Raw genomic sequence first — 27,227 nt, 5'->3', positions numbered from 1 at the left:
GCTATTACCCCATCCTTAGCTTTCGCCCTTCCATCCCGCTATCCTATCATCCTAAGCTTTTGCCTGCTTGTAAATATCTTGGTCAGCTTCAGCTTGTAAATATCTTGGTCAGCTCCAGCTTGTAACTATCTTGGTTAGCTTCAGCTTGTACATATCTTGGTCTGTCAGCTTGTACCTCTTCTTTAGCTTAGTATCATTGTATCTATCCGGTGTTTGTGTCAGTTCGTCCTTGATCAGCATCTTGCACACATCGCACAACCCTTGGTTAGCTATTGCAATGCATCCTTTAGCTAGATTTCCTGTCACCAAAGTGTTATCCTTCTTAGTTTAGCTTGTCAAACGCATCACTCATCCAAATCCACTAGCTTAGGTGCTCTCCGATAGATCCTTGCAGGATATAGCTTTCCTCATGTCTGATCTTGGTCCGTTAGTACCTCATCCTACCCATCTCGTTGGCAAACGGTTCTCTTTTGGATTTTCGCTTTCTTTTGATTAGGGATCTTCCCTTTTGGGTCTTGAAATATCTTTTCCAAGCAATCTCCTTGTTCCCTCCTCAAGGTTGCCACGATCTTCCATATCATGGTATGCTGCGAATGGGGCAATTAGAGCGTAAGGTCTTGATCAGGTCTTTTGCTTGTTTTCTTTTTCTGCTTGTGGGTTATCTAGTGTCGTTTCCACGCTACTTCCTCTGGGATTCATGTGTGATATTGGGGTAATCCTTGCGTGTTTGTTTTGAGTCAATTTGTCAGTCCTTTGAACAGGTGGTGAAAAAGCCTTGATGTTCTTGGTAACCTTGGCAATTAACCAACAGTCCTATAGCAAATCTAGTGCTCAACTACGTGGTGGTACTTCTCTTTGAAGTATCCCCCCGCTCAAAAAGCTTCAATGGATTCCCTTCATCTCCATTATCCCCCATCCATATCCTACATCTGTCGCTCCTACCCTAGCTTATGCATCAGTATCTCTTTGAATCACTCCTCACGCTTAGCTTTAGGGATCCACAATCCTAGTCTTAGGGATCCACCAATCAAATCAATCCACCAAGCCTCATCTTTCGAGATCCACAATCCTAGTCCTAGGGATCTCCGAAACCCATCTTCCGCCAATCTGACTCTTTGAAATCCTGTTGCATCAGCTTTATCATTCTATCCTCCATCTCCCTACCACGAATTCCTTTTATAGCGCTCCGCTCCTCCATCCTCCCCCCCCCAATCCTGGAAAGTCTTAAGCTTTCTTTACTTTTGTGCCTCTGATTTCCCTTTATCATTCTCCCGTAGTGAGAGTTTGAGCTAATTCAGCCCCTTCTCTTTGCCAACCTGTGTCTTAGCTCATCTCAATTTCTTGTACTTTTCAAGAAGTCGTCGAGCCTCATTTCTCTCCCCGTCGCCTTCTTGAGGGGGCATCATCTAAGTCTAGTCTCTCTTCTTCTTATCCGAGACTGGGGCAACCTTGTTGCTAAAACATCTTCTTCGTGTCGTCTTCATTCGAACTTCTTTGAAATAGTGTTGTCTTAACACTATGTCAAAGAGGGGCAAAATGTAGACACCTAAATTTGATTACACTGCTTTGATAATCTAATTTAGCCATCTCTAAAGGCATCATTTATTAAATTCTTATTTAATTAATCTTTTGTCATCCCTAGTTGATTAATTTAATTAATCATCTATAGTCCTAATTGATAAATCAAATAACCTATCATTTATCAATTAAATCCTATTCTTCTATCTAATTCCAAAGATCCTCATTTATTAAATAAATCTATTTGATAAATGAAATCCTCAAATTCAAAAACCCCTAACCTATCTCTAATCCTCCATTTAGCCTAATCCACCCCATCCACCCATACTAACCAAGCTTAGCCACTAACTCACCCACCCTCATTAATGCCATCCACTTGCACATCTCTAACATTCCTAATCTAATCCTAAACCCAAGCCTAATCCACCCCCTAATGTTGTCACATTCCTTAAACAAGTTTAAGACTTTCCTAATCCAAACCAAAGTCTCCCCTCAAAAATCCCAACCACCAAGTCATGAGTGCTCTTACAAACCATAAAAGACTCTTACAAGCCCACTCATGACTCTTACATCCATCTTCCACACTCTTCCCTCTTCCACACTCATTCCTCTTACATCCCTCTTACATACTCAACCCCACTCATCATGCCTTTAACCAACCCTTTACCCTACCCTCTCACACTCATCCTCCTTGTGACAAGTGTCACCTTCCCATTGGTGTTAAACAAGCACAATCCATGTGCTCTCCTTTGAGTGCATCCTAGCCCTCCTTAAGCCTTCATCCATCATTGCATCTAAGCCCTCCATCCCTCTACCCCTTAGCCTATAAATTGAATCCCATCCCAAGCTATTTAAATCAACAATCTTTGAGCTAAAGTTACCATGCTATTTTGAAAACCAAAGCCATCAATCATACCCTTATAATGCCAAATTGAGAGCTCACAAAGCTATCAATTTGCCATTACCCATCTCCACCATTGAAGCAACTTTGAGCATTTGAGCATACATCCCCAATCTACACATAGACACATCTCAAAAACAAGAGAACAAATCTCATTGAGAGAGCCTATCCATGGCTCACATTCTCATTTGAGTTTGTCTTCTCTTTGTCTCTCTTATATGTTATGTTAGTTTAATGTGTAAATGCTTTCATTAGATTAGTATTTCTAGCACATTAGATTAGTGTATACAGGCACCACCAAAATATCACAAAGACCAATGTAGTTAGAGACTACTTAATTTCTTTATGTTGAGAAGACCCACATTTTAAAACATAAACAAATTAATTTATATTTTTGGATTATGTAACATTATATCATGGCGTATAATTCGAGATGTCGATGATTAAATAACATTGTCCACAATCTCAGCCTAGAAATACAACTGAACAATGCAGTAACTTATAACACATTACATTTGTTCTTTTATTCCATTACTGGACCTCTTTTATATCATCGTAAGGGTTTTGGTAACTTCCAAAAGTCGTATGCCGCAAAAAATGGATGTATATCTACATCCCAAACCGAAATATCTCTTCAATTCTCAACTTACAATTCCAAGGTTCATTATGATAAACAAACTCATAAATATAATCAAGAGCATGATATAGGATGATTGAGGCTATGGGGCTCTTAAACATATGCACTAGGGGAGTAGTGACATTTTGTTGGCCTAAAAACACCTGGCCATTCAAAACATATATTCCCAACACCACATTCCCCATCTTTGCCTTCCCCTAACCATAACTTGTTTTCTTTAATCCTGCAACTACAAGTATATGGCAAGCAGGAGTTAAAAAAGAATTGGGGGAGTATGAGTTCAGTAAAGTCTAATTTAAGCATTTGTCCAATCTCAATACTTGTCATTCTCACCCCACCCATTCAAAGGATCGAGGATTAGAGTAATAATTGAGTGCATGTCTCACATCCTTTCTTCTCCCACGACACTTCTATAAGACCAACTCATTCAACTCAATCTCATAAAACAAGCATTCAACAACTCCCTTTTCCAGCTCTCTAAATTCTCCCAACTCATTCAACCCAATCTCCTAAAACGATTACTCAACCAAAGCTTTCTCAACTCACTACCAATCAACTCATTCAACACAATCTCGCATAACAACCATTCAACTGATTTTAAAATGTTTTGTTTATCAACGACTCAACTAGTTTTCCTAACTCTTTGAATTCCCCATCTCTACCCCAAACAATAACCATAAATTTCTTAATTCCTTCCCAACTAAACGGTAAGGGACAATTTTTTAAGATGGGACAAAAAGAGCAAGTCAATTCTATTTTAGGCATTTGTCCAAATCTCAATCCAAGTCATGCTCCCCCTATAATGTCAACGGAGTTCTTAGCAAGGCTAAATGAAAAAATAAGGGCAAACTAATTAAATTAATTTCTTATTAAGTCGTTAAAAAAAATTAAAATTAAAAGGTCACTTTATATTTAATTAATTTAATTTTTTTTAAACACAATTAGTTATTGTATTGCAAGAGAAGCCTCTAGAGTGCATTTTTTAAAAATACAATTAATTATTGTATTGTTAAGGGGAAGCTTCTAAAAAATGCAATTAAATAATATTTTATTTCTTTCTAGAAGGGTGAAGGAAAAAAATAAAAGTGAGAGCTTCATTGTCAATCATCCAATTATTGTGAATTGCATTTGATATAAAATTAAGAGAAAAAACTATAAAAAATTATTTCAATCAGCCATTGAAGAACGTCAAATCTTCAGCGTTGCATACATTTATAGTTGGTTGCTATAGTACACAAGAAAGATGCCGCATTACAGTACTTACTCTTAATTCATCTCCATCCTTGGGTATCACTATTATCAGGTTCCTCTTGCAACTATTAGCAGTTAACATTGTAATTTTTTTTTATGGGATATGATTTCGCTGTGACAATTCAAAATCAGATTTTGGCATTATTGTAATCATTATTGTAAATCATTTCTCTTGGCAAACTCATAGCAACATTGAACACAAGAATGAATTCAATAAAAAAGATGCATGTTGCATACCATTTGTTTGACAAAATGTCCATCTAATAGCATATATGATCAACATAATAGTTGTATCTCAATTGTTTGTCAACATGTCAATTGGCTGTAAATATGCATTCCATATCTAGTTTCCATGTATATGCATTGAAATATCCAAAAAAAAGCACTTGCATATTAGTTTATTGTAAGAGGCATTGTAATATCATTTGCGAACATTCTAAATTTCTTCGCATTGAACGGCAGCAATACAAGTGTTTGACAATATTCCTTGAGCTAAAATCAGTCAGTTTGGACAAGGGATATTACACCCCACTACCCATATAGAAAAGATCAGGGATTGGACCATAATAAACAAATGCATGTCACCCATGCCTCTCCCTAAAGACCAACTCAATCAAATCATAAACCACATTTGTGTGAACAATGCTATAACAGATCCACATCTCACTATTACCTAGCCCCAATTGGGCGTCTATTGAATATGGCATCCCAAATATCCTCACATTGTATTGGTCGGCAAGGCTTTTAGATGAAAGGAAATTAAAATTTGCTTTCAAATAAATCAAACTTTGTCATGCCAGCCCCACCTTCCAAACTGGTAAACTGATCTAGAGGCCAACTTACTACCGCCCAAGCCTCAAACTGTTTTTACTGTAGAGGCAATAATAGTAGCTCAATCAACAAAAGCTAAGCTAAGTATAGCTAAGTATAGTCTGTTTAATATGTACATTTCAAAAGTCGTTCAGTCATTGATTATTATAAACGTCCGGAGAAAGTTTATATGAGATAATCTAAAACATCATAAAAATCATGTACATGAAAAAATATAAAAATTTCTTTCACCTGGAACTTAAATTTTCGTGCTCTCAAAAAATGCATTCCACTGATGCACAATCCCCAGAACCAATATGATATACAACATCCATATGATCATCTAAGATCATTATCATCATATCAATTTAGTTCAAATAAATTGTGAAACGCCATATAAATCCATCCTTTAAAAACCCACATTCCATAAACTCCAGGGCAGGGGCAATTATAATAAGCCAACACAGAAATTCGTAAAAAATCCCCAAGTGAGCAAGGACAATATAATAAGCGGACAGTGAAGTAATTCATTAAAAACTGTGTTTACAAGTCTCTTCACTTGGTATCAAAGGACAATATAATAAGCGGACAGTGAAGTAATTCATTAAAAACTGTGTTTACAAGTCTCTTCACTTGGTATCATCCCAACCCATTCCATTCAGTCTACCATGAGCTCCATGGGTCGTAAACATCAGTAGTATGCTGGGAAGATTGGAAGAATGGTAGATTGAGCTTGTGTGTATCCTGTTCGCTATTGATATATAGCATAAACAATAATTGAAATAAAAAGCACAAGTAGTCCAATCTGTAAAATACCACGTCTTTCCAAAACAACCAGTTAAGCCAGTACCCGGGTGGTGATCCAGCTCATAAACCTCCAGAAAGTACACATGTTCATATACTACTTTTTGTTCCACAGAATTAGATTGCATATAATAATGAAACAGTAACATAGTAGCCAGCAGCACTTTGTAGATTGAGGGGCAAAAATGATAAATATTAAAAACAAACCTAAAGTAAAGACCTTGAACTGTTAAAAAAATCAAGACTGATAATTTGCACAGAACAATAGACCTATTCAAAAATCAATACACCTTTTCCATAATATATAGCCCCAAGAAAAATCTAATCTGAGAAAACCAACTTTTTAACGCAAATGATATATTAGCTTTAAATATCAAATTTTCTGTACTTTGAAATCCATAAAGAAAAGTTTTGCATTCTCCATTCAAGTTAGTGAGGTTTCAAGTTGCACCTACACAAATGCTCCAACATCCTGAAAGGGGCCTACATTCAAGATCCACCAAACCAAAGGCAAGGATGTTTTGGTGATATAAAACCTTGTCATGTATCATTGAATCCTACACAACATAAACTAAACTGATGGTAAAAATCATCAGTGCACAAATAGCAGTGTATAACAGAGAAACAACAGTTTCAGCACTTTAAAAAATGCAGCTACAATACCCTACATAATGTACCTGTATTCTTTTTTAGAATATCTTTTGGGAACACATCATATGTAGCTCGACAACTTTCAGGGAATTGCCAACCCTTCTTAAATTGTACAGTCTACCGAAATAATAGAGAAAACAAATTTGTACTTTCTCACCCTGAGCTCAATACCCAATACCATTCGTATAAGAACAGAAAATTTTACACCTGTAACTATACCAACTTGTATGGTGTGAGGGTTTTTCTCCAACCACTCAACCTACAAGGAAAAAAATAGTACTTGGTTCGAAAAAAGATGGACAGGAATACAGCTTCCTAGCTGTCACTCTTCATCTTCATCATCCTCTTGATCTTCATCATCTTCATCAAGACCATCAGTGCTTTTTCCCTTTCAAAACAAGAACAATCACAGCAGAATAAACAGATTAGGTAAAGTTCTCAAAACACACAAAGAAGTCATAACTCAAAACCCATCCATGATTGACATGACAGTTTCCCGTAGTATACCTTGTGTATAAAAATAAAAAGCATTCTAAAAATAACAGTGGAACTTATGCACAATCCCTTTTTACAACAAAAGAAAGGATCTATGTTTTTTTCCCTTCCAAAAAGAGAACAATCAAAGCATCATAAACAGATTAGATAAAGTAATCAAAACAAGGAAAGAAGACAGTAAAACTCAAAACCCATTCATGAATGACATGACATTCCCCATAATGATCTGTTTCTGGATTCGATTGTGTATATAATTTTTATCATCAACGTTTCGGATCACACTCTGTGTTAATGATGATGGATCATCGAGTGTGATCCGAAACGTTGATGCTAAAAATTATATACACAATTGAATCCAGAAACAGATCATGTTGTTAAAAATGGATTGTGGAAACCTGATAAAATTCATTCCCCATAATATACATTGTACACAAGAATAAAAAGCATTTTAAAAATAGCAGTAAAATTTAGCACAGCTCCTTTTTGCAACAACAAAAAACTCGAAGGCAATGCACAATCCCTTTTTACAACAAAAGAAAGGATCTATGCTTTTTTCCCTTCCAAAAAGAGAACAATCACAGCATCATAAACAGATTAGGTTAAGTTATCAAAACAAGGAAAGAAGTCTGTAAAGCTCAAAACCCATTCATGAATGACATGACATTCCCCATAACGATCTGTTTCTGGATTTGATTGTGTATATAATTTTTAGCATCAACATTTCGGACATCAGGATGAGAGAATGCAAGAATAGATTGGTAATATATACACAATCGAATCCAGAAACAGATCGTGTTGTTAAAATGGATTGTGGAAACCTGATAAAATTCACTCCCCATAATATACATTGTACACAAGAATAAAAAGCATTTTAAAAATAGCAGTAAAATTTAGCACAGCTTCTTTTTGTAACAACAAAAAACTTGAACGGCAATAACACTTACAGGGTCCTCATCTTCACCGTCATCATCTTCATCCTCACCGTCATCATACTCTTCATCAGCTTCCTGCAATTTTACAAATTGTAAGAATATAATCAATCTACAACTACAATATCTCACATCAATATCAGATACTCACATTGTTGAAATACTTCAAGGGATTTGGCCACAAATCTTCCTTAATTATTTCAGCCACCTGTTACAGAGAAAAGGTAAGACATTAGATGTGGATATAAATCATATAATTGTCTCGTTAGTAAATAAAGATACAATATTCAATGAGAGTTTTAGTCACAGATAAATCAATACAATATAAATGATAAATCGATACAATCATCAGCAGAAAATTAGGTTTAGCTTGCAAGCCATAAAGCATCCGGCCAAACTACAACTGAATATGGCATCAATACAGCAACAGACAGGTTTTATCTAGAAGTGACATGAATGATGGTAATTTTACTCATGGTCACCGTTGTCTATGAGTTGCAAAATAAGCATATTACAATGAGAAGATCTTGAAAGAAAATAAAGTGGAACAAGTAACAAAAAAATAAAAATTGGAAAAAACTAGAAGACACGTTCAACGGTACATGTTTATGTAGGAAAAAAAGCATTCAAAAGGTTGGCAAGACAAAAAGATTGTAGCTTATGACATGCTCGTGTTATCTATCATGACCTTGATGTATACATATAGAAAACTACCTAGTAAAGAATTGAAGAGTCCATAAAACTATCAAAGTCAACTTTGTAAGATTCTAAACATTATTATATAATTAACGACTACAGAGACAGTTTTGACTGCAGAGGAACAAAACAATTGTTACAAATTCAACTCATAACAGAAAACAGATGAAAGCAAGGTTTCCCCAACTCTACCACAGAATCAAACACAAACACATAATGAATTTCAGTACCTTAAACTATCAACAAAAGTAAACCTATACAAATGGTTAGAAACAAAAATGACGAAGTTCTACCTACTAGCATCAAGATTACCAGTTTATTTACTCCGAAAGCCTTGCAATCAAAAACCATCAATCACACTGAAATAGTTAAAATTAAGACACAGTAATCAAAAAGGAATAATAATTGTTGAGGGTGCTTATTCAGACCTCATCATGTATACCATCTGAAGGGTCCTTTTGCTCTGTTTCACTAAACCATGTAAAGAAGCTGTGCACCATAGAGAGGGAAAATTAGATCTTTGCAAAAATGCTTGGATGAATACCAAACAGATGTATTGCTCCCAAGAATCAAATATTCAGTCAGGCCCAATATAATCAGTTTAACTGAACATTGCAATTCTGTTGTACTAAGGACAAACCTTTCTTCTTGAAAAGATCTCTTATTCCCTTCCTTTTCTGGACTAATCCCATTTGTCACATCCTGCAGTAATTACTTAAAACATAAGTAGCATTTACTGGAGCTACAAAAGAAGAAATAAATCATACAATAGAATATATGATTAAGCATAATATGAATCACTGGCACATGAGAGCATTTGGCAAATAAACAAAATGCTTACCATTCCATCTTTCCATTTCACAGTGGTGCCCGTTATTTTTGTGGTTCCTTCATCAGAGAAAGAAAACACCTTAACCAGCTTTGTATCTTCAAAATAAGGATTGGGGCGAAATGTCTGAAACATCAAAAACATATACATTGACCAATAACAGGATTAAGTTACATCTGCACTATCAACTTCAATAGAGCAGATTTAAAAGCTACAAAGAGCATGCAATACTTACAAATGAGATGGAATAACCAGACTTAACATCTTTAAAGTCTTCAACATCAAGAGATTGCAAATATTTGAAAACCTGAACAAATTAGGAGAAAAAAACTAAAAAATACATTAAAATATAAATTATCAATCACGCAACATCAAAGATTAAGTCTTGAAGAACAAAACAGGAAACCACACATAATATGACATAAATGAAATGGTGAAATGATTTCAAAGGGATAATAAAACACAACCTTTTGGTCTTCTTCAGTTAGAAGATCTCCTAATGCAGGATGGCTCAGGAACTGTAAATAAAAATAGTAATCATCACAAATTTCACTGGGTTTATCAACAATTCCTCTGAGATATATTACAATCAAATTGCACAATTAAGGGAACAAAGTTGTCCAATGAAAAATGAAAAACATACTGCAGTCAGCCAAAAATCAGGAATTGTCTGAATGACTTCATTGCGTTTGGCATAAAATGGCCGCCGTATTTCATTATATTTTTGTTCCACCTCTAGCACTTTATCACTTGCTTCCTCATTAACCTGGTCCAATACAATAAAGTCAATGAATTAGACATGTTCCATTTCAAGGTTTTCTTCCCAAAAACACATAATATATTAATAAATAAAAATATGCTTAGAAGAAAGAAAAATCTAACTATATAATTGTTACTTATGTATTGTTCCAATAAAGCAGAATACACCCCTGTAAGATCACCAATCAATACCAAAGATTCTTTGCATAGGGTGAGAAAACCACAGTCCAACACATTTTTATATAAAGCAATGTAGGGTTTGTCTTCTTTTATCTTTTTGTTTGATCTCATTCCCTAATTGTACCTGCTCTTTGTGAAAGATAAGACACTAGCTAAACATAGTAACCAGCTTAATTAGCTTTGCTTTCAATTCTTGATTTAGAACAGAATGGCCAGCGATTACAAATCAGCAGATCTAACGATCATAACAACCTATGCTACCAATTCATCCCTGTTACCAGTTCAGGTACCATCTGTTTCGGGTTCAAACGCTAGTTAAGTGCAGGCAAGGGTGCATCCAGGATTCATGATTTAGCCTGAGAGTTTGTCCCAGACAAACCCGAGAAAACCCACAAAAGAATTTTTACAGTCTTCTACATTACCCTCATCTTCAATGACATCTGTGTTCATTTTGGGTGCTAGAGACTGTCAAAGTTTAGGCAGTTACCCTAGACTATGAACAAACAAAAATGCCGAACAGAGAAATGATGCAGCATAGTAAAAGGTTGTGTACAGAACCCGACATCCAAGAATCAAGGAAAGCCTATAGAGAAGTTACATGTCCGCCTTTACATTAATGTTCGAAGTCTAGACAAGGACAAACACATTTATTTGATATGACACTAGTATCTACGTAAGGGGGCAACAATCAATCATGAAGTAATAATCAGTCAATTTATATTTAAATATTATAATACTAAATATTAAAATATTAATATATTAGTATAAAATTAATATATATAATGCAGCTTATATTTAATTTATATATATTAGACTAGGTACTCAAACTTGCTTAAGTCACAAAAAAATGAAAACACAATAATAATAAATATATAGAGATTTTTCAAGGATTTAATTTTTTTAGTATGCACCCTTCTCTAAATTAACATTAAAAACATAATAAATTAATGAAATAGTAGCTACTTCACTGGCATGCACAAGTAAAAATTGACCAAATGAATAAGCAATTTGAACATGAGGAAACATTTTTTAAAAACATAAATAACATCAAGTATTTTGTCTTCAGAAATATAATTTTGAATATGTGCATGCACAGATACAGTTAACACAATCAAATTCCAACATCTATCTGACAAGTACCCTCTTCCATATCTAACAATTTTGTTTTCCTCTTCTCAAATACAATTATTTGTTCACGAATGGTGTCTGACATGAAATAGTCATGATGGGGACATGCTTGTGCATGTGAAACTCTATTTTTTCCTTAAGTTTATCATAATATAGTCCTTAAAAGAACTGTTATAGACCACTCTAGAAAAAACAGAAAGAAGAGAACAGAATATAGTCCTGGGACAAGATTTGACCAGCTCCACAACTACCAAACATAATGCTATTATGCACGACAAAGATCTTTGAGATTTACACAAGCAACTGCAGATCACATCATATGCTGGTCCATTGCAATTCATCACACTAATTGCCAAAATAGCCAAGCTTACCCAGGGACTAGTTCCCAAGGTCATTTCAGGCATCTGTGTGATGGAAGGGCACAACTGTCTCCCTTTGATGAAAAAACAAGGAAGGTCTCCTTTCCCAATGCACAATTTTTTCATACTTAAATACCTTATTTCTGATCATAAGTGAGCTCTAATACTGCTGTTCAGTGTGTTCCAGGTTTGCATATATAGCAGTTTTGGTTGTTAAATGCAATTGACATAACAGTGACACTCGAACTCAAAGATATAAATAGACAGAAATATAGAACGCAGAAAAAGAACAAACTATTCCACAAAATATACAATCTGACCTCTTTTATATAACAACAACAAAATGCAAGTTCACCAGTCTCATACAAATTAAACACACTTCCTTCAAGATTATGAATTCTAAAAGCAATTTGAATTAAGGTGAAATGCAAGTTTCCTACCAATCTCTACAAATTAAACACACTTCCTTCAGGATTATGAGTTCTGAAAGCAATTTCAACTAAGGTGAAATACAAGTTCTCTACCAATCTCATACAAATTAAACACACCTCCCTTCAGGATTACGAGTTCTGAAAGCAATTTGAAATTTTGAACTAAGGTGAAATGCAAGTTCCCTACCAATCTCATACAAATTAAACACACTTCCTTCAGGATTATGAGTTCTGAAAGCAATTTGAATTAGGTGTGAGTTTTGCAGACTTGTTTGACCAACTCTCATGTGAACTCTCAATTTAACACAAATGTTAGATATTAAAATTTCTATAATGTATGGATGCATGCCGTATCCTTGTTTTCATGCGATATTTTTAAATTTCCTTATTTTCTATATAGCCATCCACTTTGCCCAAAAAATAAGGGACTCAGGGATGCACTCCTGTCCCAGAAACTCAGGGTAACATAGAGAATACATTCCCATCACATTCTATCTCACATTCCACTTTGCCTGACCAAGATCTTCTCGTCAACCTTCCATTTGTCACCACATTCTTCACCCCCACAAATGATACAGAAAAAGCTAAGATGAACCAATGGTCACCACTGAATTTTCCAGGCCACGTACGACAAATCCCCTGTGTCTACAAACTCAGCAAGTCTAACCAGACTTAAGAGGTACTTCTTGTAGTTATAACTTACAATATATATACCAAGCTTCCAGTCATTGTATGGACATGGGCTTGGGGTTTTTTTTTTTGGGGTCCCTTGAGTACAGGTTCAGGATATATCCAAATGCAAGACATCACTTCCATACATATATAAATAATAATATCAATATGTAAGTTTGGATAATAAATTAATTAAATGAAAATATAGAATTTTATAAATGTCTTTTTTGTATTAGTTAAGACTGTAAACAATTTAAGGAGAGTCAAACGGCCTCACAGGTTACACATAAGCCTGGCTTTATCTCCACTGAATTGTTTTAGTTGGCTCTCTAAATTTCAGTGTTGTAGGATGATGACAAGGAGATGAAGAGGGAGATACCAAAGTTGCCGGAGTTGTGGTCTACAAATTTGTGGGCACAATCATCATTAGGACATATGATGTGGTTGCCAGCCATGTCAATTGAAATTCTCACAAAATCTTTCTTGGCTTGTATAGGGTTAGGAACTCTATGATCCCTACCTGTACCCAGTTGTGAACAAGCACAATTCCAAAATCAGATTCATTCAAGTCAGGTACTCAATCTACTATTAGCAAAAACCCCATATATTAGTATATATACATATGTTGCTTTGTTACTTTTATTTAAAAGGTTACTTTTTTTCCCGCTCGATTATACAAGAAGGAATAATTTTGTTCATTTGTAGAAAAATCATGAGCATACTTTCAATCAGATAAAATGACAAAGTTCAATAAAATCTTTGTAACTTATTTATGTGCAAACCAAGACCCATGATTAATGAGAAGATAGACTGACATTGTGGGTGTTAATTTTTGTTGTCAGTTTAAACTCACCCAATGACTACCATTAGAGAACTTTGGGCACCATCAGATTATACGAACTTGCCAGCAAGACTCTTGAGGCTCATGTAACATAGATGGCTGTTAGACATGATTCTAATATTGCACCTGTAGTCTTCTACCATTGATAGAAACTAGAGAGATAAGAGGGTCAAGAGCCATGCTGCCCTTTTTCCAGTAAGCATTAGAAGGGTCAGTTTCTTCCACTAGCAGAACTTACAAAGCAAGTGTCAACGTTTGTTCTTCACCCTGGCTTCTCCCAAAAACAACTGAGTGGCCTAAATCCAGCCGTGACTTCCCAATACCAAAGAGCAAGACTCTGAATGTTCAAACGCCACTCCTAACCGTGATCACTCCCACTTGATATGGCAAAGATAACAATTCTGTAAGGACTCTAAACTATTCAGGCACATTTTTTACACTAGTTTGAATTTACATTAAAAAATAAGTCGGAAGTAATAAGAATTTAGAATTATGTCTGTTGGAATCGCAATACAATACTATCAATGTGAGTACTTATACGACATCACCAGGAGTAGAACATTTTTTTCCTGCTATTAATATTCCTCTAGTGTTTTCATCCCCTTAAATTTTACCGCATTGATACATTTTTATACTTCATTTACTTTGTTAGTCACAAAAAAAATTCCAAAAGGATACTACAGGCAATAGTTTCAAGGACTTTGGAGGACAAATATCTTTCCCAAATCACCTCCAAAAAGTGGATTAGATACCCACTTTTAAATACTTTTGAGTCTAGTCATACAAACATGTGAAATATAAAGCAGATCAAGTAGATATAATAAACGGAATAAACTAAACCACAAAAGAAAAGATACGTCAGATAATAGTGCATGAGAAACAATCTTCTTAGTTTTTCTGTACTTCCCTGTATTTCAAACTTCAAGTTTAAAATTTGCAAACCCTGTGACAGAAATCATGCAGCAAGATTTGTAATCTCTGACCTATTGAATGTCAACCAAACTAATAATCTAATCTTATTGGTTGTCTTGTTCTGGTTGAAGGTTAAATCAACACTAAACTACTAAAACATGGGAAACTTTCTACAAGAAGAGACCGTTATCTTATACTTCCAGAGGATATTATATTCGACGGTTCCCGTTTTCAGCAAGCGAGATAAATACACCAACATCGTAATTGATTCCATTTCAGACTGGAACATCTAAAGGATTTCTCACTTACAATGTCAAAAATTCTCAAGCTATATATGCTGTTTGCATGGTTTAAATTTTTGTCAAAATATCTGAACATTCACTTTTTTAAAAATCCTGGTTTCTTTTAGTTTATTTAAGTTATTTTAAGGTACTTTATATTTAATTGTATTTACTATTTACTATTTAAAATTCAAATATCAACTTTTATAAATCTTTCTGATAAATATGGGAAATTTTCTACAAGGGACCTTTATCTTATGCTTCCAGAGGATATTATATCCCACAGTTCCTGTTTTCACCAAGCAAGATAAACACATCAACATCATAATTGATTCCATTTCAGACTGGAACATCTAAAGGATTTCTCACTCACAATGCCAAAAAGCTGTCAAGCTATATATGCTGTTTGGGTGGTTTAAGTTTTTGCCCAAATATCTAAACATTCACTTTCTTTAAAATCTCCTCAATTTTAGAAATGTATTTTACACCCAAATTCAATCAACATTTTTCCATCACATGGATAGTGCCAAAAGTCCCAGCACCACTTATTTTATATTTATCCTCAATTTTAGAAATATATTTACACCCAAATTGAATCAACATTTTCACATTAAAAAGGTAGTGCCAACAGTCTCAGTACTATTTATCCTCAATTTTTGAAATATATTTTAGACTCAAACTGAACCACTTTACAGAAATCAGTACAAATATGCATATGTGATCCATCCACGTATAAATAGATATTTGCATGTGCATATCATCACATGTACATGAATGTGTTTATAAATTTATAGGCATGTATGAATAATTATTGATTGATCTAAACAAATTAAATGCAACCATGACAATTAGCAATTAGCCAACCCACAGCTACAACCAAATGTAGTCAGTTGTTGGTAAAAGATTGGAAACAATCTATTTCTTGCATACATGTTTATGGACTTTTCCCCTTTTCATTCTTCTGCATATCATCACATGTACATGAATGTGTTTATCAATTTATAGGCATGTATGAATAATTATTGATTGATCTAAACAAATTAAATGCAACCATGACAATTAGCAATTAGCCAACCCACAGCTACAACCAAATGTAGTCAGTTGTTGGTAAAAGATTGGAAACAATCTATTTCTTGCATACATGTTTATGGACTTTTCCCCTTTGCATTCTTCTAAATTTCAGCTAATCTAGCTATGTTTTGAAATAGTAGATTCAGAATGCAATGAGCAACCTGTTTCCATTATAGCTACAGCAAACAAGAACATAACAAACTAATATTCCTGTACAGCCGTCAATTACCTTGTATCCTAGATGTATAGCTCTGCTACAACAATCTATTAACTCTCTTGTTTGCAAAACTTTTCAACCTCGATTTTGGGCAACATAAGCTTAAAATGAGAACATCAAAAGGACAGCACTCAAGTAATACATGTTTGCACAGACATTATTAGCCTGCACATTGGAAAAAGTAAAATGTATTTCATACAACAAATAGTCCGGAATGGTGGTACAAGGGTAAATTAGTAAGAACCAGCCAAGGTTCCACCTTGCCCCACTCCCCACAACCACAATAATTAGGCCCAAATAATGATTCTGGAGGTTGCTCATTGGAGAATATGCCAGACTTCAAATCCTCCATCACAATGAGGGTGTCTGACATAATAGCTCTGGTCAATATCTGTGAGCACTCCATTTTGAAAAGGTAGTTTTGCTTATATTGAACATGAATGCTAAAACATTACGATGAAGTAAAAGCAGGAGCGAAATGAGAAGGGAGTTAAATATTGAGATGTGACCAAATTTATCAGAAAGGCTTACGAGTGATAGAAAATAAGGTCAAATTCCTAAAAGCACGTCTCATCTAGCAAGCTATATTTTTAGTGCATGAATTTGACGTAAGTACAAATGCAATGCCTAGTACATGAATTTGACATATATTCAAATAGAATGCTTAACTCAGGCACCGCATCATTTTGACGAGAGATAGGGTTAACAATTATGGTGCAAAAGTAACAATAGCTCTTAACACGGTGTTCCAAGATTAAGTTGACCTAATGAATCTCAAGAATGCAATCCACGCTTACTCCGCACGGAGTCAGGGAGCTTACTCAGGCACCCATCATTTTGACGAGAGATGGGGTTAACAATTGTGGTGCAAAAGTAACAATAGCTCTTAACACAGTGTTCCAAGATTAAGTTGACCTAACGAATCTCAAGAATGCGATCCAGGCTTACTCCGCACAGAGTCACAGAGCTTACTAGGACACAGACTCGTAGCAGATAAAAAATAAAGATACAAAGGATTAAGCATTAGAAACAAACAACATGAATCGTTACCTATAAATAAAGAATAAACAACAACATTAAAGGGTTTCCTTCAGACAGGTAAAAGCCCCAACTCAAAACCACTAGGTCAGTCTACATACACGTCCTAAGAAAACCCTCGAGCGGCTATTGAACAGTAAAGATGTTCCCTGTGCAAAAACATACAATCTCCCACATAATGCCCAATCAAGATCCCATCTTTTCCACTATCTAAGTATAGTGGCTGTCTATAAACCCCCATTACTGCTACAGTCTAAAAAGCAAATCCAAAAAAGGTGATATAACGAAGCCCAAAAAAAAGTAGCATTTTTTTACTGATGGGTGTAAGATTAAACATTCTCTCGATCTCGTGCTGTATTTTCCTGCAGTTTCTCAATGAAATGCTGGCAAAAACTAATAACTTATTAACGAAATAACTTCAAGAAACAATTTTTTTGCTTAAGGGTATATGATTACATACTTTCTCGAGTTCATCCTGGATTTCCTGCAACTTCTCAATAGAGAGAACAAGTTCTCGGTCTACGTGTTCATCCTCTTCTTTCTTCGCCCTTTTGGACTTGTCCATTATGCCCAAAACCCTTCTCACCCACAACAGAGTAATACAGGTCGTGGCACTTTTCTTATGGTAGTCTGGCTACAGTAATGACTATAAATTGAACACTGCAATTCCTTCCTTTAACGAAGGAACCATTTATGTACAGCCTAGTAAAGCCCTCTATAAACCCCTCTTCCCAACAGGTCGACAAATATACCTCTCAAGTTGATTTTGGCACAAAAGGACAACTTGCCTCTAATATTTTTTTTTTCAGTAATTATGTACTTCAGTCAACCCTAACCCTAATATTATTATCTTATGGGACACGCAATATTTGGCATTCCTTATAACCCCGACCACTTGCCACTCCTGGTTTGAAGCGGACTGAGCCTCCCTTATTTTATACTGAGGTTTGAGTTGAGTTAATCTATGAAAACAAGGTTCAGAAGTTCATAATAGGGCATAATGATTGAAAGAGCAGTTAGCTTTTGATGGTTGAGATGGGATATTTGTTATCTTCAATGGTTAAGATGGACTGTTTGTTGCTTGCGTGATTCAGATTATTTTAATAATTTTATTCATGTTATCAATTCAATTATTTGTGAGTTAATTATTTGAGATGATATAGTGTTTAACGAAAGTAAAGTAAAATATTGATTATAGTCAATAAGAGTGGTTCCAATTTAATCAATGTATTAGGCATAAATTGTATTAGAGAATATTGTATTATATTATATGAAACATATTTTAGTATGTATAACTTTATATATATAAATGTAATTATAATACATTGAAAAATGAGTATTATGATTTTTGTAAGTATTTAAAATAAATATTTGTTCTAATAACTTTCTAACTCTCACACGTAAGTGTTAGTTTTTAGATTACATACAATAAACAAGTGAAAAAACCACTCTTCGTTAATGAGCATGGCCCCAACAAAAGGAATATGCAATGGGTCGCAATTTTAGAAACCATCTTATGTTGTTTGAGTAATAGATTTAGATAGAGTTTTAAAATTTATGAAAATATACTCTAGTGAATTATATAGATAGATAGATAGATAGGTGGATAGATAGATGGATGGATATAAAATATAGATATAGATATAGGTAGATGTATATTCTATTTTATGAAAGTATTTGAGGATCTTTTCATTATGTTGCGTGAAGTTTGTTTAAGGTTAATATATAACTTCATATTTGAAAAAAAAATGTAATTTTATTACATTAAAAAGGGATTATCTTGATTTTTGGAAGTTTTTAATGATAAAAAAATAATCTAACAACTTTAACCCATGCAAATACACAGGTGTTAGCTCGTAGACCACGTAAAACAAACAAGTAACAAAGACAACTCGTCACATGTGCATGACCATTACAAAAGAGGAATTTAGAAACTACTTAGATCATCTAAGTATTTAATTTAGATAAAGTTTTAAAATATATGAAAATTTATTCTAGTAATACACATACACACATATAGATTGTTTGGTTGATAAATTAGGCTTTCTTAAATATGTCTTTATTGAGTTTCTTTAACTCTAACTCTAACATCATTTCATGTCTTCATGTTTGTGGCTTAATTCCCTGGGATATTTACATGAGAAGCAAAGTTTCTTTCTTTTAAGCTCGATTTTGGTATCATCCTCCTTTCTTGTGTAAAGGAGGATTTTCTTATCAATTATAACAATTAAAGTATAACAATTATTGTGCAATGCAAGTGGGGACAACATTTGCAATTGCAATAGCTCATTGAAGCATTATACTTAAATCCATAAAAATCACTACAAACTACCAAACTTGAAGCAAGATGGAACTTATAGCCATGAAATCAACTATTCAAACCTTTGAGTGAGATTGTGTTATAAACCCAAACGATTTTCATTCTCTAATATCCACAAAACTTGCAGTGTCCTAAAATTGTACCCCTACATTTATGTCAATTGCATGTTGTACCTTGCACATTAAAATTAAAGGATCAAAGATCAAATGGTTACACTTTGATATCATGACCTTTTAGAGCACAATGTCCATGATCTCTCATCCAAGTTTAAGCCTCGCACTATTGAATGTGAATGTGACATGTCAACATCTACATGATGCACTCGTATCCCCAAAATTCAAATAAATATAGTCTAATGTATTTTTTATACATGTCTATTTAAAAAGTACTAAGAACTCTCTCTCTCTCTCTCTCTCTCTCTCTCTCTCTCTCTCTCTCTCTCTCTCTCTCTCTCTCTCTCTGTGTGTGTGTGTGTGTGTGTGTGTGTGTGTATGCGTGTGTGTGTGTGTGTGTGTAATCTTTAGAATGTCTATATTAGTCTATAAGCATAGTAGTAGTAGAAAATGAGCCAAATTTGACTAAAAAATTCTTCGAGTTCAAAGAGTTTAGGCTTATGCAACTAATGTTGCTAAGACAAAGAGGAAACATCATGACCTCCAAACCTATTAATTCTCAGGGTCTCTTCCTTTTCTATATTTAAATGGTGCTAACTAGTACTTAGAAAAGTATTCATTATATTGGTAAAGATTACTCATATAGATTTTGTGTGTCCTATAAAGTGGCAAGTGGTGAAAACAAAAAGAAATATGTGAATAATAAAAAAACTTAAGTTTGAACGAGACCTAATTGATCAAGAACAAGATTTGAGTTTCCAGTAATAAGAAACCCCTCTTCTTCCATGTAAATCATTCCACAGTATGTGAATCACAATAAATTGTTTTTTGTCTCCTTTGGATGGATTTCATTTGTGTTCAATAGTTCCCCTGGCTTCAATTGCCATCTAATTAATATAATACCATCAAATAAAAATTGATCATTCAAAAAGTAACTAACTCTTTTTCTTATATATTTAGTAAACTTTACCTTGTATATTTAGTAAAATTATGGTGAGTGTATAACCCAATCAGGTAGACTCATACATTTCAACATTATTATAGCGACATTGTTTGACTTTTATTGACTTGGTCAGATGTTTGTCAGCCCAAGTCATTTTGGATAACTGTTTAGACACATAGATTATTATTGTGCAATGATATACTCCGGACATGTTATTGCTTAGAAAAATTATCATCTATAGGAAACAAATCCTATGTTGTTAATTTTATTTTGAGATTAATTGATAAATTGCTATGTAAATGTTTAATATTATGCAATTTTATCCAATTAGATTTTTCGCAAACATGTTGATATTGAATTGAGTGGCTCACTTAAATGAACATGACTAAAGGAGGGGTGTGGTCTAAGTAGAGGAGATTAGCTCCTCAATAAGATTGCGTTAAAAAAAAGGTTAAATTCACACACTATGTAGATTTTTACTATTTTTCTATAGAAACTAAATGATGTGAATCAAATGATATTGCAATTGTGAATGGGTATATAAATAATAATATGTTAGTTTATGTTTATATGTGATACATGATTTATTTGTATTTAAAGTATTTAAATTTGATTTAATTAGAAAATTTAATTGAAATGTGAAAAAAAAATGTTCATGAATCTCATGTTCACAATGCTTAGTAATTTTTTTTTTTAACTACATTTTCACCATTTGAGTTGTGATTTTGAATTGAAGTGAGTGGGGAATTTAAAACTAGTAGTTACTAATTACTCAATGGAGACTTTGCATGATTCAATCGGGGCATTGGTGCTAGATGTCATTAGGGTTGAATTAGGGAGAGGGTCATTATAAATAGATGATTTAGAGGAGGAAGAGAATGGGAACTAGTAAAAAAGTGCAATGAGAGGACATCTAGAGATAAAAGATTAGAAAATCTCTAGGGGAACATCATGAGTTATGAATTTTCCAAGTTCCATGGTTATGCATACACTTGATCATCTTTCTAAATTAAAATCATAGTGAAAAATGGCTACAATTAAGTTGTGAACTTATCTCTATTAGTGGTTTCATTTGAATATTCAATTGAATAACATGACTTTGTGATTGTATAAATGCCCATGTATTTGTTCTAATTATTGGTCAAAAACCCTTATGAACTCCATGCAATGACAGTAAAATTGCTTAGACTAGCATGGAAATCCTCCATATCTTAGCAGTAGGTGTTATGCGGGTCAGTGTCAGATTGTTTGTGCTGGTATGAAATGGTACTTAGAGGGTGGGTGAAGCAATAAGGTAAGCTATTAATTCAAACTATTGATTCAACTTTACTTCCAAAAGCATTAACCAAATGGTTGTTGTAACAAACAAACTCAATCCATCAATCTATCATAGGCGTACAACACATAACACAGTCATTTTGGTTCATGGAAGCCCTTGTTAGAAGGTAAAAATCATGGTGGGGATGATACCCTTAACTCTTTCATTACAGTTAAAAGGTTGCCATGTTAGGAGCTTAGAGATACCCTCTCTAGGGGTTTATAGTGTTAGAAGTGTTTTGTACACTACTAGGAGTAGAAGAAGATTTGTTTGGTCTATCTTAGTTAGAGGATTCAAAACTTTTTCTAAGAGTCCACCATGTTAAAGGGTTCGCAATAGAGAAGGTACACCCATTTAAGGGATTGAACTTGCTACAACTATCAGGTAATAAAAATTTAAATGTTATCTCTATAACATTTCTTGCATGTTAGATCCTTTCTACTTTACACATGTTGTAGCTTCTCTGTACTCGGTCCTTTCTCCTTTGCTCATTGAAATCACACAAACACTCTATATTCACCTCTTGTTATCTCTATATTTTTCATATTTATCTTTCCCTCTTATTTTCAACATGTACTTGTTGTTTTTCTTAATCTTCACCCTTCATTCAAAATAAAAACTTGTTACGCTTATACATTGTTTACTTCACATATCCATATGTCCTTAACACATTTTTTATCACTGACTTGATCATCATTAGGTTTTATTGTGCAATTCCCTAGAATAGTTAAAACATGTTTGACATGTATAAGCTTCTACTATAGGAGAATCATGGGGAAGTTTGCAATCTTGCATGTTGGAGTTGTTTTGACCTTGGAATCAGAGAACTTAGTTATAGGTGGGTTGATGCTCAATCGTTATTGAGAAGTTCGTGGTTATAGTGTTCGTCAAGGGGCTCATTCTATGAAGGAGCTCGGCGTAAACTATTACTCAGTTGTGCCTAGTATGCTTGGTCACTAAAGGAGCTTGACATATACTATGTTGTTTAGCTTCTACTGCATTGCTCAACTTATACCATGTTACTCGACATGTATTGTTTCTCAGTGATGCTTGTTGATTTTGCTGATGCTCAGCAATCTGCCACATCGTATGGTGTTTTTGTGGATTGGATTGACCAACTTGGTGCATTTAATGCATGTAACATATGATCATGATGTAGATCGATCTAGAGACGTGTGAGGACTTCATTAGGCCTTGGATCTTTATCCTAGGTTCATTTAATGGGTGTTGTAAGCCGACCAAGGTATTTTGTATTTAATATCGACTACAAGTCGACTTGTGGCTCACATATATATTTAATGTAGGGGTCTATTTAATTTGTAACTTTTTAGGCCAACTTGTTGCTTAGTTGGGTATAAGTACAGGGTCTTGTGGAGTCTTGAATCATCATTGAAAGGGAATAGTTGAGAGGAGCAAAGTTGAGTAGAGCTAGTAGCTAAGTGTAGCTTGGACACAAGAATGTTACTTGGTGGCTTGCAAGCATAAGTTTAGATTCTTCTTGGGGTTTTCTATTAGATTGTGTATCCAAACTAGCTAGGAGTTGCATCTTGTGAGATCTTATGGAACTATTGTTGTAATTGCTTTGTATTTGGTCATAACGTGGAAGGCCTTACATTCGGGCATGTTGGATGTAAATCTTATGATTCTATTGTGAGAGTTGGCATTATTTGGATCTAAGTCTATGTGTTATTGTTTATATTTCATTATGTGGTTAATTGCTAGGGGCTTGGACATCTCCTTTGGGGATTCTCTCGCCTTGCACTACATCAGGTGGTATCAAAGCAAAGGTTAAATCTAGTTGGATATTATTAGAGCTTGGTTCCTGAGCGTGTGGATAGATTGTCGACTGTGAGGCAATTTGCACAGGACTTTGAGTTGGAGCAAGTTGATTTGAGTGGTGATTTGTTGCATAGGGTTTTTGAAGATCTTGGAATATGCCTCCAAGAAGATTGGACCCTAGGGTGATTGATGCTCTCTACAATGTTGTAGAGACCAAGATTTAGAGAAGGTAAGATTAGATTTCATATATGAGCTAGAGATGATGAAAAATGAGATAAAGAGAGTTATTAGTGGTGTACCTATGAATGTAGGTATTGAAGATGGTTATGAGGAAGCTCAAAAAGACTTTGAAGTTATTGGATTGAGTGCTCAAGATTGAACCAATCGCATGGAAAGATCTATGGAAGACAGAGTTGACTAGTCAAATAGATCTGACACTTGGTTGAAGCTAAAGCACAACATGGATGCTTCTAATTTCTCAGGTGCTTTGAATCCCAAACACCTGATTAATTAGATTGGGGAGCTAGAAGATTACTTCGATTTACAAGATATTGGCAACTTGCTCTGAGTGAGGTTGGCACAAACTAAGTTGAAAGGACATGTTGCTTTATGATGGAAAGAATTATAGTGAAACGAAGAAGAAGAAGAAGGTGAAATGAAGATCACTCATTGGAGATTAATGGTGACAAAATTGAAGGCTACATTCATTCCTACTAATCGTGAACTTGTGTTGTTTAAGAGATTGTAAAATCTAAAACAAAAGGATATTACTATGAAGGATTATACTAAGTAGTTCTACAAGTTGACCATTGAGTTTAGGCATAGAGAACTTTCTAAGGAGAAGGTTTATCGGTACATTAATGGTTTAAGATTCAATATTTGAGGGTTCTATTTTGAAGATTCATTTGGTTGAGAATGCTTATCAATATGCTCTGAGGGAAGAAGATAAGTTGAAGAGGAGAAATCAAGGTCATTCTCGTGGAGAGGAGAACCAAGATCACTCAAAAAAGGATAAACTTAGTGTAGAAGGTGAACCAAAATCCATTGAGTGGAAGAGGAGGACAGGTAGAAGTGAATTTAGAGGTACTTGTTTTCATTGTGGTCAAGAAGGACATAGAGCTTATGAATGTTCCCAAGAGGCTAGTGATAGAAGATATACTATTGTGAATGAGGTCAAAGACTTGGTCAATGAACCCGAGAGGGAAGGAGAGAACTTGCTGGCTCGGCAAGTACTTTTTGGAAAAAGGATAATGGAACCTTGTCAAAGCAGTAATTTGTTCAAGACTTGTTGTAAGTCTATTGGTAAAATCTACAATGTGATTATGGATGGTGGTAGCACTAATAACATTGTTGCTGAGGAGATGGTTCAAAATCTTGGTTTGAAGAAAGTGAGACATCCTTTTCCTTATAGGATTGGTTGGTTACAATATGAACATGCTTTGAAAGTGAAGGACTAATGTCTTGTTGATTTTTAGATTAGGCAATATAAGGATCAAATGTTGTGTGATATTGTGGACATGAGTAGTTGTCAAATATTGCTTGGTAGACCTTGGAAGTATGATTACAGAGCTATGCATGATTGTGTCAAGAATGTATTTACATTTGAGAAAGGTGGCAGTAAGTTTTCACTAATTCCTTTACACTATAAGAAAACTCGATAAGAGGAACCTAAGCTTTGAGATCCAAGTTGAGCTAGAGGATTATAAGAGAGCTATAGATTAGTGTGGAAAATAGACATGTGCTACACCAAGAAAGGATGTACAGAAGTAGAGCAACCATGTGATTATTGCTAGAAAGGATTGGCAAAAGTGGAATATAGGGAAGAGTGTGCAAGTTGATAACTCAGAGTACATGTATGCAAACAACTAGTTTGGGATTTATGTGTTGAATCCTACAACATGTTCTTCCAGCCTCTAAGAACGTCTTTTCACACCTAAGGTGTTTAATGTAGGATCATCCTGGGGAAGTTGACAATAATGCATGTTGGAGTTGTTTTGACCTTAGAGTAGGAGGACTCGATCATAGGTGGGTTGATGCTTAATCACTATTGAGCAGTTCTTGGTTATAGTGTTGGCCAAGGGGCTTAGTCTCTAAAGGAGCTTAGTGTAAACTATTTCTTAGATATGTCTGGTGTGCTCGATCACTAAAGGAGCTTGACATATACTATGGTCTTTAGTTTACATTACATTGCTCATCTTATGCTATGTTGCTCGGCATATATTTCTCAACAATGCTTGGTGATTTTGCTAACACTTGGCAATCTGGTGCATCGTATGGTGTTTTTGTGGATTGGATTGATCAACTTGGTGCATTTAATGCATGTAGCATGTGATCGTGATGTGGATCAATCTACAGATGTGTGTGGGCTTATTTGAGCCTTGGATCTTTATCCTGGGTGCATTTAATGGGTGTTGTAAGTTGACTAAGGCATTTTGTATTTAATATATGTTGTAGACCAACTTGTGGCTCAAATATGTAATCAATGTAGGGGTTTATTTAATTTTTAGCTTGTTAGGCTGACACGTGGCTTTGTTAGGTATAAGTAAAGGGTATTGTGGAGTCTTGAATCATCATTCAACAGGGAGTAACTGAGAGGAGCAAAGTTGAGCAGAGCTAACTTAGCTAAGTGTGGCTTGAGAAACAAGAAGGTTTCTTGGTGGTTTACGAGCACAAGTTTAGATTATTCTTGGGGTTTTCTTCCAGATTACGGATCTAGACTAGCTAGGAGCTAGATCTTGTGGAATTACTATTTTAATTATTTTGTATTTGGTTGTAACCCGAAAGGCCTTACAGTCAAGTGTGTTGGATGTAAATCTTATGATTATGTTATGAGAGTTGGCATTATTTAGATCTAAGTCTCTGTGTTATTGTTTATATTCTGTTGTGTGGTTAATTGTTCGGGGCTTGGACATCTCCTTTGGGGATTCTCCTACCTTTCATTGCATCAACTTCATGAATCTTCTCACCCATCTTTATTTCATCTACTAACTTCCAAGTCAGAATTATTCCATCCCAAAAAGTACATCATCACTTTTTTGCCTTTGACTATATCAGACATATCCATCACACCAATCATCTGATCATCGTTCTATCATAGGTAACTTATGAACATATTACTCAATCATATTCTAAAACGTAGATTATTATTCACCTCTCATCACTACAAGTTGATATCACAAAATTTATGTGTATAGACATCATAGAATATTCTCCTATGATCACTTCTCTTGATTCATACTTCCTCATTACTACTCCTTGACACATTGTTTGTGACTAAGAGTCACTAATCATATGCATTACCTCATAAATAGTTCCTATCACTTAGTTTCCATCAATGAAAATAT

General features: G+C 34.6%; 1 protein-coding gene across 1 annotated transcript; it reads right to left on the bottom strand.

The window, feature by feature from the left end:
- Window positions 1-6,320: 6,320 nt before the first annotated feature.
- Window positions 6,321-18,129, bottom strand: LOC149536845 (NAP1-related protein 2-like). The gene is made up of 10 exons (XM_089805006.1): window positions 17,871-18,129; window positions 10,165-10,287; window positions 9,989-10,039; window positions 9,757-9,828; window positions 9,534-9,647; window positions 9,333-9,394; window positions 9,121-9,181; window positions 8,148-8,204; window positions 8,012-8,074; window positions 6,321-6,960 (listed from the first exon to the last, which is right to left on the bottom strand). The coding sequence occupies exons 1-10, from the start codon at window positions 17,973-17,975 to the stop codon at window positions 6,895-6,897; spliced, it is 774 nt and encodes a 257-aa protein (XP_089661132.1). The 5' UTR covers window positions 17,976-18,129; the 3' UTR covers window positions 6,321-6,894.
- Window positions 18,130-27,227: the final 9,098 nt, after the last annotated feature.

Source organism: Cupressus sempervirens, chromosome 10 (assembly GCF_028749045.1).
Source record: "Cupressus sempervirens isolate cs-2001-9-10 chromosome 10, ASM2874904v1, whole genome shotgun sequence".
Lineage (NCBI taxonomy): Eukaryota > Viridiplantae > Streptophyta > Pinopsida > Cupressales > Cupressaceae > Cupressus > Cupressus sempervirens.
Note: the sequence above shows the minus strand (reverse complement) of the source record. Positions and strands in the feature narration are given on the sequence as shown.